This window comes from Mercenaria mercenaria, chromosome 10, assembly GCF_021730395.1.
Source record: "Mercenaria mercenaria strain notata chromosome 10, MADL_Memer_1, whole genome shotgun sequence".
Taxonomy (NCBI): domain Eukaryota; kingdom Metazoa; phylum Mollusca; class Bivalvia; order Venerida; family Veneridae; genus Mercenaria; species Mercenaria mercenaria.
In genome coordinates this window covers 9,001,104-9,014,805 of record NC_069370.1, presented here as the reverse complement: position 1 = coordinate 9,014,805, position 13,702 = coordinate 9,001,104, and the positions used below count along the sequence as shown (strand labels likewise).

At 35.7% G+C, this 13,702-nt stretch overlaps 1 protein-coding gene across 6 annotated transcripts in view; it reads right to left on the bottom strand.

Moving 5' to 3' along the window:
• Positions 1-13,702, bottom strand: part of LOC123559798 (programmed cell death 6-interacting protein-like) — a 42,633-nt gene that overhangs the window by 7,437 nt on the left and 21,494 nt on the right. The window contains exons 16-19 of one of the 6 annotated variants that reach the window (XM_045351902.2): positions 11,285-11,380; positions 9,996-10,052; positions 7,241-7,300; positions 2,044-2,160 (exon numbers count right to left, since the gene is read on the bottom strand). In XM_045351902.2, the coding sequence (XP_045207837.2) occupies positions 2,044-2,160; positions 7,241-7,300; positions 9,996-10,052; positions 11,285-11,380 (330 nt within the window). The remainder of the gene's footprint in view (positions 1-2,043; positions 2,161-7,240; positions 7,301-9,995; positions 10,053-11,284; positions 11,381-13,702) is intronic. The other 5 variants (XM_053552242.1, XM_053552244.1, XM_053552245.1 and 2 more) reach the window with 5 other exon arrangements.

Here is a 13,702-nt window from a genome sequence, read left to right as displayed (position 1 = left end):
CATCTACTGACCAAAAGCAATCACCCTATGAAGTCTGACAACTGTAGGTCAAAGTGTTAAATTATTGAGTGGAAACAGTTTTCAGTCTCTAGGTCATTGTGACAACAAGATTCATCTATTGACCACAGGAAAGTACTCTATGAAGTTTGACCATTGTGAGACCAAGCATTCTCTCGTTACTGACCAGAAACCAAATTGTCTACTGACCAATAATGCGCAAGTGGTGCATAAATAACTAAAATGTCTTTAATGGTGGAAAACTCTTACATACAACACCAATTTAATGATTCAATGGTATTTTTACTGTAGTGTAGCATGTAACGAAAATAGTTCTAGCATCTAAAATTGGAGAACAATCTAGCATGAATTTGACCTATTTACATGATAATTACTTAACACGCACTTGACAAGGAAGTATACACAATATATAGTGTCTCTTAGCCTAAACTTAGTTACAAGGTATCGTGCAACTGAAATCTACACTTCCTGTATACTGGGACAATTGATCGTCATTTCTTCCTCTTCTTATGAAGTATTTATTATCTATCTAACCCTTATCATGCTGAACATGATTTATTCTGCCTTTGCGACCAGTGTAGATCATGATCAGCCTGCACATCCATGCAGTCTGATCATGATCTGCACTGTTTGCCATTCAATCAGTATATTTTTGGTAAACACCCCTTTTAACAGTTAATGGTACTGTCCAAATTGAAAGATGGACCAGTCCATTTTAGAAATTTAGCAGGGTAAAGGTTAAAACTTTACAGGTTACTTCATGACCAAGCCAAATAATCTGATAATAATTACTACTGTAGTATTGTTTTTGACAATCTTTTATCTCGAACATAGAGATATATAATTGTTGAGGAAAGGAGAAAACAAAAGGATATAATCTTTGGCATAAATAATCTCCTGATAAAATGCCTTCAATGTAAGATGTATTGAAGTCTAATGATACAGCACAGGGCTCATATTCATCAACATTTTAAGTGTAAAATTTAGACTTAGACTTGAAATCTCTTAACCTTTACCTTGTTAAATTTTTAAAATGGACTGGTCTATCATTCAATTTGGGCAGTACCATTTATTATTTCGAAGGCGTGTTCACTGAAAATTTACTAACTGAATAATGAATAGGGCAGACCATAATCAGCCTGCCTGCACTGGTCGCAAAGGCAAAATCACTTGCCACCAGCAGGCTAAAGGTTAAAGTTCAAATTGCCGCAACTTCCTTTGTAAGAAATCTTCATTGCTGTAACTCTGCACTGGCATTTGTTTTAGTACATACAATAAGCATGCTCTATTTCATTAAAATCTGTTCAAGATTTATAAATTTAACACAAAAAGTTTTGTTCACTGATTCATAATCATAACTACTCAAAATCATCTATAATGTCTGGGATAACAGTTGGATTACTAGTATTCATAACTTTTCAAAAGACAAGTATAGGCTGTTTAACATTAGATTATGCACCTAGCCATCAGTTAAGCTAAAGAAAAAGGTTATGGGTACAATCCCATCACAAGGTAATGATCTTGGTGATAAATGACAGAATGTCTCTCCTCCTCTGTGAGTCATCATGTCCGTTATTTAAGCGGGGACAAGTAAAAATCTAGGAACACTGAACTTACCAGACCAACACTACATAACTGCCTATTAACTGGAACACTACTGGAATCCAGGTTTAATGTCACTTCATAAATGAAACACTATAGGAAACCGAGGTTTAATCAACACTACAGGTTAACACTACATAACTGAAATACTGTTGGAAACTGAGGTTTAACCAACACTACATAACTGAAACACTGTTGGAAACTGAGGTTTAACCAACACTACATTACTGAAACAGTTGGAAACCGAGGTTTACCCAAAACTACGTAACTGAAACACATTTGAAAGCGGAGGTTTAACCAACACTACATAATCTGAAACACAGTTGGAAACTTAGATTTCAAATTCCTCTAAAACAGCAAATTAAGCTTATGATTTTTGTTACAATTAAGCTATGACATTTACGGTATGCTACAAACTATTACCTGGTGCCTGTGGATATCCACCCATGTAAGGGTTGTAAGAACTATAACCTGCAGATGGCATGGCAGGCATTGAGAACCCTTGCTGTCCATATGGCTGAGACCACGCTTGACCAGCTCCTGTAAAATAAAACAAGCATTTCAATGGTTATTTGTTGGTTTTTTTTGTTGGGTTTAACGTCACTCCAACAAAATTATAGGTCATATGGTGACTTTGATGGTGGAGGAAGACCCCACGTTCCTCTCGGTGCATTATTTTGTCACAAGTTGGCACCTGGGTAGAACCTTCCATAAGCCAGCTGGATGGCTTCCTCACATGAACAATTCAAGGCCCCAAGTGAGGCTCAAACCCACATCGCTGAAGGGCAAGGTGATTCGAAGTCAGCGACCGTAACCACTCAGCCACGGAGACCCCCATTTAACTGCCTAATGCTTTGATATAAATGTAGTATTTTTAATTACAACATATGTAAATGTTCTTTCAATTATTGAAGTTTTTCAAATATCTCTCTATATTGATACTTATTTTTGAGCAGAATTAAATCATAACCCCAGGTTAAATGTTGTTTTAACATTTTATACAAAAACATCAATCAACAAGAGCTGTCCGTAAGATAGCACGCTCGACTTTTCACAGTGCTTGACTCTGAATTAGAGCTTTGCCAGTAAAAACTTTATAAAACTTAACCAAAAATTCAAAAGTTAAAAAGGGGCATAACTCTGTCAAAATTCAATCAGAGTTATGGGATTGTTTCTCCTGGTGAAGACTTTGATAGTAAGTAATTATTTTAAGTTTCAAGTCAAAAGCTTTGATAGTAACAGAGATATTTGACTTTATCAAAAATTTTAACCAATAAATTCTAAGTTTAAAAGGGACATAACTCTGTCAAAATTCAATCAGAGTTATGGAGATTGTTTCTGCTGGTGTAGATTTTGATAAAGAAAAATTAATTTCAGTTTCAAGTCAAAAGCTTTGATAGTAACAGAGATATTTGACTTTATAAACAAGAGGGTCATGATGACCTTGAATTGCTCACCTGAGCAATATGAGCCACATGTTTACAATGGCACACAGATGCTAAAATATTAGAAAGTAGGTCAGTAGGTCACATTCATGGTCACTGAAAGTCAGTTTTAAGTTCAGTGTGCAAAACTGTATAAACTGTATACGTCATCCAAATTTCAAGGCTGTATCTTAAAAAACAAGAAAGTAGGTCAGTAGGTCAAGGTCACAGTCAAGTGACCCCTAATCGCTTGTGGTCATCAGGTAATTACAATTTAACATTCTAGGAAATATGATCTGATAATTTTTTAAGTATTTATTCCTATATAACTCACATAACAAGTGACCCCCAGGGTGGGGCCTCTTTTCACCCCAGGGGCATAATTTGAACAATCTTGTTAGAAATCCACTAGGCAATGCTACATATCAAATATCAAAGGCCTAGACCTTGAACTTTCAGACAAGAAGATTTTTTTTCTCCCTATATAAGTCTTTGTTAAAGGGCTTGGTTCACTTAAAGGTTAAAATGGCACAACATCAAATGTTGTTGAAATATTATTATAATGAATGATCAACAACTCAGAATGCAAAATCTCATATTTTAATTCATTTGAAATTGTGCTGTTGCCATGGCAACCGATTGATTTTCTTTATGGAAACACGAAAATCTCTTATAACAATTACATCAGGGGCACAATTTGAACAGTTATGGTAGAGGACCACAAAGCAATGCAACATACCAAATATCAAAGACCTACGCCTTGCAGTTTAAGGCAAGAAGATTTTTAAAGTTTTTTCCTATATGTCTATGTAAAACTTGAGATCCCCTGGGGCTGGGCCCCTTTTCACCCCAGGGTTATAATTGAAATAATTTTGGTAGAGGACCACAAGGCAATACTACATACAAAATATCAAAGGCCTAGGTCTTGTGGTTTTAGACAAGAACATCTTTAAAGTTTTTTCCTATATAAGTCTATGTAAAACTTCACAGAGGACATTAGATGATGTCACATGCCAAATATCAAGGCTCTATGCCTTACAGTTTTGGACAAGAAGATTTTTAAAAGTTTTTCCTTTCAGTTGCCATGGCAACCAGAGTTCTGCATGGAATTAAATTCTTTGAATAATTTTGAAAGGGGGCCACCCAAGGATTATTCCTGTGAAGTTTGGTGTAATTCTGCCCAGTGGTTTTCAAGAAGACGATTTTTTTTAGAAATTGTTGACGGATGCATGACGCATGGCGGACGACTGACATTGAGCGGTCACAAAAGCTCACCATGTGCCTTTGGCTCAGGTGAGCTCAAAAACTTTAACCAAAAAGTTCTAAGTTAAAAAGGGGCATAACTCTGTCAAAATTTAAATCAGAGTTATGGGATTGTTTCTCCCGGTGTAGACTTTGATAGTAAATACCTATTTCAAGTTCCAAGTCAATAGCTTTGATAGTAACAGAGATATTTGACCTTATCAAAAACTTTAACCAATGGCGACGGCAACGCCGGGGCGAGTGCAATAGCTCTACTCATATTTTGCAAGTTGATAAAAAAAGTACTGAATGCAGGAAGCAATATTTTGTTATATATTTCATATGATATGCGTCATTTTTACAATGTCGTTATGGAAATATTAAACCAAATTTGCATCTAAAATTTCCGAGTTATCTTCAATATGTATCCAACAATACTTTTCAAACCTTATTGTGTTTTTCTACAAAAAGTTAATAACATAGACACATGTTTTCAAACATGATGTGCATAACAGTCAGTTTATTTTACATACAACAAAGAACAAGTCATCTGAATAACCACACATTCTGTTATAAATGTTATAATTTTGCCAGTGTATCTTTGATCTTTAAAGTAACCAGATATAGTTCAATTCACTTTAACCATTACCCTGCTAAATTTTTACAAGGCAGTCTGAAAGACAGCTAAATCCCCCGCCACTGCTATGGATAGTGAAAGGGTAAAACCTTTGATTTTAGCTGTGACCTTGACCTTGAACTGACATGGCTGACTCATGAATTCTGCACAACGTCTTGATGAGGTGATCATTTGACCAAAGTTTCATGAAAATCCTTCAAGGGGTTTAGGAGATACAGAGCGGATACAAAATGGAAGGTTCAAACCTTTGACCCTAAGTTGTGACCTTGACCTTAAGCCGGCATGACTGACTCATGGTTCTGCAAATCGTCTTGATGAGGTGATCATTTGACCCAAGTTTTACAAAATTCCTTCAAGGGGTTTAAGAGATATAGAGCGGACACAAAATGGCAGGCTCAAACCTTTGACCTTGAGTTGTGACCTTGACCTTGAACCGACAAGGCTGACTCATGGGTTCTGCACATCGTCTTGATGAGGTGATCATTTGACCCAAGTTTGATGAAAATCCTTCAAGGGGTTTAGGAGATATGGACCAGACACGATTTTGTTACGGACGGAAGGACGGACGGACAGACGCAAACCATTCCTATAATCCCTCCGCCACGGCGGGGGATTAAAAATGGACTGGTCTATCATTCAGTTTGAGCAGTACAATTTATTACTCGAAGGGGTATTCACTAAAAATTTATTGACTGAATAGCAAACAGTGCAGACCATGATCAGCCTGCACAGATGTGCAGTCTGATCTTGATCTGCACTGGTCGCAAAGGCAAAATCACTTGCCACCAGCAGACTAAAGGTTAAAGACTTTGTCAAAAGTTTAGATGACAATAGAGCCTATTATCTCTAAGAAACCACTTTAACTAAGAGACATATGAGCCGCACCATGAGAAAACCAACAAAGTGCGTTTGTGACCAGCATGGATCCAGACCAGCCTGCGCATCTGCGCAGTCTGGTCAGGATGCATGCTGTTCGCTAACAGTTTCTCTAATTGCAATAGGCTTTGAAAGCGAACAGCATGGATCCTAACCAGACTGCGCAGATGCGCAGGCTGGTCTGGATCCATGCTGGTCACAAACGCACTATGTTGGTTTTCTCATGGCGTGGCTCATTTATGTGAAATTGTAACAATATTACATCCTGCATTGCTTTATTCTTTCAGTACATAAATATACAATAGTACACAAGTTTCATTCTGACAAAGATGATACAACAATGTAACATATATAATTACATCAGATATACAACAAGAATGATGTCAACATTTTACGACACATGTCATCTGAAAATGATTCATAGAATAAGATATCTCATAACTACTTATTTGTTCTTAGTTCTGTATACTAAATACTGTAAAAGCAGAAATTTTCGCGATGGGTTTAATTTTCACTATATTCACGAGGCCCTACATCTCGCGAAAATTAATCCTCGCGTAAATATGCACCATTGGTATAATTCAAATTAAAGAAGGATACCATTTTTACAATTTCACGAATATTAAACCTCGCGAACATACTCAAAATTTCAAATTCGCGAAATTTTGACCCAGCAAAAATATGTGCTTTTACAGTATTATACAAAATTTAATAGTATGTTGTAAGGTATATGTAACATTTACCAAATATACAAAGGAAAGATGAAGTGAAAGTTATTACACTTACAAATACTTGAAATTGTGCACAGTAAATATGTAGGTTTGGATAGACAAGTTTTTATTATAAGGGAATAAATCTGTGTCACTGAGATAACTCCTACCAAACTTTACTGGTATCATACAGTAAATTATCTGGATAAACGAACAAGAGTTGTCTGACGAAAGAAATGCACACTATTCAACAGTCTTGTCCAAAGTAAGTAAACTGAATGAATACAAAAGTCGAAAAAGGGGCATAATTTTTCAAAAGTCCAAAACGGTTATGGAAACTGTAAAACGCATGTCAGATCATCACAGTGGACAAGTGTGAAGTTTCATTCCATTCTAATAAGTGGGTACTAAGACATTAGCTTACAAAAAAAACATAACCAATCATTACTAAGTCAATAAAGGGGCATAATTTCGTACAAAAACAAAATAAGGAGTTATGGAATCTGTGCATTGTAAGTCATTTATCGCAGTGAATAAGTGTGTAACATTTCATTCCCTTCCTACAAGTGGATTCTGAGATACCAGCTTACATACAAAACTTTATCAAATAATGATGCCGATGACGGCACAGATATGGACACCCACAATGGTTGAGTGCAATAGCTTTACCTATTTTTCAAATAGTCGAGCTAATAACTGGATGAAAAGTGGAGGAGACATTTTGAATTTACCAGATCTATTTGATGTTGTTGTTGTTGTAGTAGAGGTTCTGCTACTTCCTGTACTACCTGCTGAAATTTGTTATTCAATTGAAAAATGATTGTGGAGTCTGTCATGGAACACCTTACCTTGCCTTCATGGCATACAGTCACATACCCGATAAAAATAGATTTTAACAAACTACCAGTATATACACCTTACCGAATAGATTTATGCCTTTTATTGTCATACAGAGAAACAAAGCTTGAGCAATCATTAATGACTTTAAGACCTAGGCTCAATCAAGCAAATATGGTTTCCCCTCACCTCCTCCTTTTTCCCTTATAATTTGTTTGGATGACTCAAAACCCTGTACAACTCACCGAACACTTAATTTATCCCAGTGTGACCTCCATCAACCAGTGTTTTACTATAGGCTTAAACAAAGCTACAAAACCCTCAGAAAGTTTGATAAGCTGATATATTTCAGTTGTCTTTCTTTTGCCAAAAGATGAAACTAATGGAATTTTCTTTTGCCTTTGCCTTAAAAACACATTCATATATATATATGGATGTGTTTTTAAGGCAAAGGCAAAAGAAAATTCCACTATAAACAAAGTTTTGCACAATATGTCATTTATAACACTTATTTGAAGACAAAGAAATTAGAACACATTTCTTTCAGTTTGGCCTACACTTAAAAAGCGACTGACCAAGTCAGTCAAGCTGAAGAGTCTGAACACAGCCTGCATAAGGAGTTCAGACTAAGATTGAGTAATTTTCAAGTTACTTCTATTTCGCATCATTTACAAATTTAAGAATCTGGCACATTGTTGTTATTTATATTACGTGACAAAGTTCTCATTATTAATCACAAATGTTTTAAAATCATGTCACTCTGATCCTGGAAATTAGTGAAAATAAAACCTCCAAAAATATTACAATATGTGCATAGACATTTCAGGAAGATGAACTACAAAGCAGACCTATTACTTACAGCTTTTTGAAGCAAACAGCAAATTGTGTAACTTTGCCTGTATGTTAATTTTGGGTTTAATGCTGTTTTTCAACTGTATTTCAGTAACGTAACAGCGGGCAGTTAACCTTACCAGTGTTCCTGGGTTTTGTACCAGTACAGACCTGTTCTCTGCAAGTAACTGTCAATTTCTCCACATGAATCAGAGGTGGATGAACAAGAGCTGTCTGATGACAGCGTGCTCGACTATTCGAAGAATTGATTGAAGAATGGGGTCAAAACATTTCCATGGATATTCAGACAAAAGAAATAAATAGATTAGACAATGTTCCTATATTACTTTGATTTCGATAAGTCTTGCACTAAATGGCAAGATATGAGGCAATTTCAAAGTCAAAAAAGGGCCATATTAAATTCAGTCAAAATAGTTATGTACTCTTGCCTACAGATGGAAATCATAATGATAAACAAGTGTTCAAAGTTTAAAAGCCATATGTCAAATAGTTTTGACAAAACATGGACTTGTATGAAAACAGAACCAATTTCAAAGTCCAAAAAGGGCCATAATTTGGCCAAAATAGATGACAGAGTTATTTTCTCTTTCCTACAGATAGAGACTATTATACTTAACAAGTGATAAAAGTTTCAAAGCCATATGTCAAACACTTTACAAAAAATATGAACTGGTACGAAAAACTTAACCAAGACTTCTAAGTCAAAAGGGGCCATAATTCAGCCAAAATCCTTGATGGAGTTATGTACTCTTGCCTATAACTGGACATGGTGATGGTAAACAGGTGTTGAAAGTTTCAAAGCTTTATCTCAAAAGACTTTGTCAAAATATGAATTGGTACGAAATATTAACCAAGATTTCTAAGTCGAAAGGGGCCATAATCCGGCCAAAATCCCTGACGGAGTTATGTACTCTTGCCTATAACTGGCCATGGTGATGGTAAACAAGTGTTGAAAGTTTCAAAGCTTTATCTTAAAAGACTTTGTCAAAATATGAACTGGTATGAAAAACTTAACCATTATTTCTAAGTCGAAAGGGCCATAATTCAGCCAAAATCCTTGATGGAGTTATGTGCTCTTGCCTATAACTGGCCATGATGATGGTAAACATGTGTTGAAAGTTTCAAAGCTTTATCTTAAAAGACTTTGTCAAAATATGAACTGGTACAAAAAACTTAACCATGATTTCTAAGTCAAAAGGGGCCATAATTCAGCCAAAATCCTTGATGGAGTTATGTACTCTTGCCTATAACTGGCCATGGTGATGGTAAACAAGTGTTGAAAGTTTCAAAGCTTTATCTTAAAAGACTTTGTCAAAATATGAACTGGTACGAAAAACTTAACCATGATTTCTAAGTCAAAAGGGGCCATAATTCAGCCAAAATCCTTGATGGAGTTATGTGCTCTTGCCTATAACTGGCCATGATGATGGTAAACAAGTGTTGAAAGTTTCAAAGCTTTATCTCAAAAGACTTTGTCAAAATGTGGACTGGTACGAAAAACTTAACCAAGGTGTGACGCCGACGCCGACACCGACGCCGTGGTGAGTAGGATAGCTCTACTTATTCTTCGAATAGTCGAGCTAAAAATTATTCCAGACACAATGTCTTCTATCAAATCGTCATGGGAACATACGACTTGCATGGGGATCCAACTAATGACCATGCTATCCGTAGATCTGCACCCTTCCCTACGCAGCTAAGCAGGCAGGCTGGTTAGTATTATAACGAATTGGTTAATTTCACTATTTCGTTTAGTAAGTATGACTGTATAAAAGAAGACATAATAGTTCTTTTTACCATAATTCTGCGCATCTGGTTGTCCGGATGTTCCAGGTGGTGGGGCACTCGGTGCACCTGAAATATATACCAGTATATATACATAGGTATATACTTAAAATCTACAAATATTTTCTAACATGAAACTGATATATTTGTTGTGCAGCATATGATATTGGTACAAGACTAAAGTGGTGCAATCAAACTAAAACTGCAACATTTACCACCGTGTAATGTCAAAATGAAGTAAATCATATTGAACAAGTGAAAACCACAACATAAGAAACAACAACAAACAGCCTACTGTCAACTTATAAGATGAGATGATTAACAACAAGAGGGCCATGAGCGTTCATATATCACTCACCTAAGTATCAACACTCTTAATGACAGGTTCAGGATCAAGGTCACTGAGACCCAACTGAAGTTCACCACACTCAAACAACCAAACATGAAGTCAGTTTGGCTTACATACGTGTTATAATACATACAAATAGAAAAGTGACTGTGTACCATAGTGACTGTGTTTTTCATGAATAAAACAATACTGGTTAGGGAAACATCCTAAAATACATTTGCGTGAAATACTTTTGGAATCTGGTTAGCAGTTTCTGACAAAAAGGTTGTTGTTTTTTCTGCCACACAACAAAGAGCGACCACAACTCCTGGCAGACTGACTTGAAAAAAATTTAGTGGACTCAAGGACTATTTTTATGAAATAACTTCCAAATCCAGCCTGCAGTTTTCTTTAAAGTTTGCCTAGCATCCAGATTTCTGAACGGAATGAAGACATTTGAACATTAAACTGGCAAAGTGGTTTAGAAGGAGATGAATGTTGTTTAAAGCAAATTGTTGAGGACCTTGACAGACAAACAGCAATCACAATACCTCATCTGAGAACATCTACTTAAGCAAGCTAAAAATACATCAAGCATTTAATCCATTTTTAAGACACTTAACTAAATTTGTATGCCATAACCTAATTCATATGACATCCACAATTTGCTAGTTTTGAAACTTTCAGGAATAAATTCTTAATTCTAACTACATAAGCACATTTTCTTTCTATATTAATTTATATTCAATGAGAGGAGATAAAATACTTTTTCAAACAGAATTACACACCCTTAAGTGTTCTAACTGTTCAGCAGAAAATCATCAGAAAAAGAAACGGCTCTTGGTACAGTTTCAGAAGCTAAAGTAATCAGTTTCTTTCCTCCTATATAAACTAACAAGAAAGTTTAATATCATGGTAAAATATATACCATTTACTGTCAATGTGTAAAGATACCAGAGAAATGATTTTGTACCTGTGTATGGGGTACTAGATGGCACTGATGTGGGGTTTTGAGGTTGGGCCGATGAAAAATTGGGCGGAGGTGGCCTTGCAGGGGGCTCCTGTTTTGCTGAAAGTATAACAACATAAACACTGCAACATAAAAAAGAAAAACAGTCAAAACAAAACAAACTGAACTGAACATTTCAATGTTTGGTCTTTGCTGCTTTTACTTCTATCATTATGTCATTATATACAAACTCTGTTGTAAAAAGAAAATGACTTACATCTAGTCTATATTCAGACCCAATGTCATTCAGACCCTATGTAGTTCAGACCTTCAGTCATTCAGAAACTATGTCATTCAGATCCAATGTCATTCAGACCCTATGTAGTTCAGACCTTCAGAAACTATGTCATTCAGATCCAATGTCATTCAGACCCTATGTAGTTCAGACCTTCAGTCATTCAGAAACTATGTCATTCAGATCCAATGTCATTCAGACCCTATGTAGTTCAGACCTTCAGTCATTCAGAAACTATGTCATTCAGATCCTATGTCATTCAGACTCTTAAGTCAATCAGACTCTACATCATTCAGATACAATGTTGTTCAGGCTCTATGTCATTCAGATACCATGTCATTCTGACAATGTCACTAAGACCCTATGTCACTCAGACCCTATGTCTTATAGCACTAGAGAAAACCTCTCTGGCTCTTCAAATTACTATCACATACCGGTATGTCTTGATGATCCTCGAAGCACAGGGTAAGGCAAAGAAATGCCAGGAAAGATAAACGCAGGAAAAGAAAAGAAAATGATTTTCTAGTTTGTTATACAGACAAACCTACAACATGCATGATACTCAAAATACAAATTACAGACCATATGACATATTAATCTATTATAAGAGCAATGGCACAGAATATTCAAATAAACACTCAGGTTATTTTGCAGCAAACACTGGGAGTAAAAACATAAATGATTGATGGTAGTTCTTTCCATTTTTTCTTCATTTATTATCATGTTCAGAAGTGCATATTAATTGTTTTTATCATTCCAAAATACCAGAAGATAGTTAATCCAAACAAGAGGGCCATGATTGCCCTATATCACTCATCTGACTCAAAATGGGTACAAGATTTCTTGGTAGAACCCTTTACCCAATGCTACTGGCCAAATACTTGATGTTTCAGACAGGAAAATTTTGGTAGTTCCATCCTATATAAGTCTTCATAAAACAAGTGAATGCCTGGGTGAGGCAAATTTTGATCCCAGGAGCAAGATCTGAACAAACTTGAGGACCACTCGAAAATGCTACAAAACACAATGGTACATGCCAAATATCTTAGTTTTAACCCTTCAGGTTTTAGACAGGAATTTTTTTTAATTATTTGGTAGAGGACCATCCAAGTAACATCCCAGGCAAGATTCATCAACTCCAACAAAATGGTTTCAGAGGAGATGTTTAAGAAATAATGCTGATGCAGGCCAACGGACGACACACTATCCACCAATACTTTTAGCCCACCCTAAATAAAGACCAGTGAGCTAAAAATTCTAGAACCACTTTAAGTCAACAGTTCATGCAGACAATAAATTACTAATCTATATTTTCTGCACTGCTGTTAGAATATATAATGCACATTTCCAGCTCACGGATTCTGATAAGCGGGAAGCGTTTTCTGGAGAGGTACAAGGTACGCTTTTCTAAATTTTAAACAGATATACTCATTTCTGAGCAAGAATATTTGGTGCCTAAGCTGTCCAACTGTAGACTAATTTTTTTTTATTTGGAAAAATTTCAGTAAAAATGGACATGCTGCGCTCTGTAACAATATTACTGGTGAAAGAATTAATGGTTTGTAATTGAAACAAACTGAAAAATATTCTAAAATGACTTAATTTTCATTTTAAGGTCAAAGTATATATGACAGATTTTCTTTAGGATGCACTTCAGTTCTTCCCCATTGGATCACCCCTGTGTTAACAGACAAAATAAAATAACTTAGCAAAGCAAAACATGTGCAGTTTTACTGTGGTTGCAAAAATGATCAGTGAAATAACAAACAATGAAGAAGCAACAATGATATACAAGCAGGTCATGTTACATACACCACAACATGTCATACCAAAACAAAACAAATGCATATTAAACATATATTGAAAAATCTTCAACAACAAATCAACACAAAATGTGCAGAAAAACCCCCGGATAGTTGTTATATTAAGCAAGTCAGATTTATAATGCAGGGGAGACCACTCAATGAAATACTAGTATCTGAAAATGCTTTCTCAAATAATTAGATTAAAGCATACACATAAATCATCCAGATATTGACAGCCTGTTTCTGCTGCGTTTAAGGCAACATTATAACAGAATATGTGTACTTAACCTTTAGCCTGCTGGCGGCGAATAATTCTGCATTTGCGACCAGTGCAGACCAAGA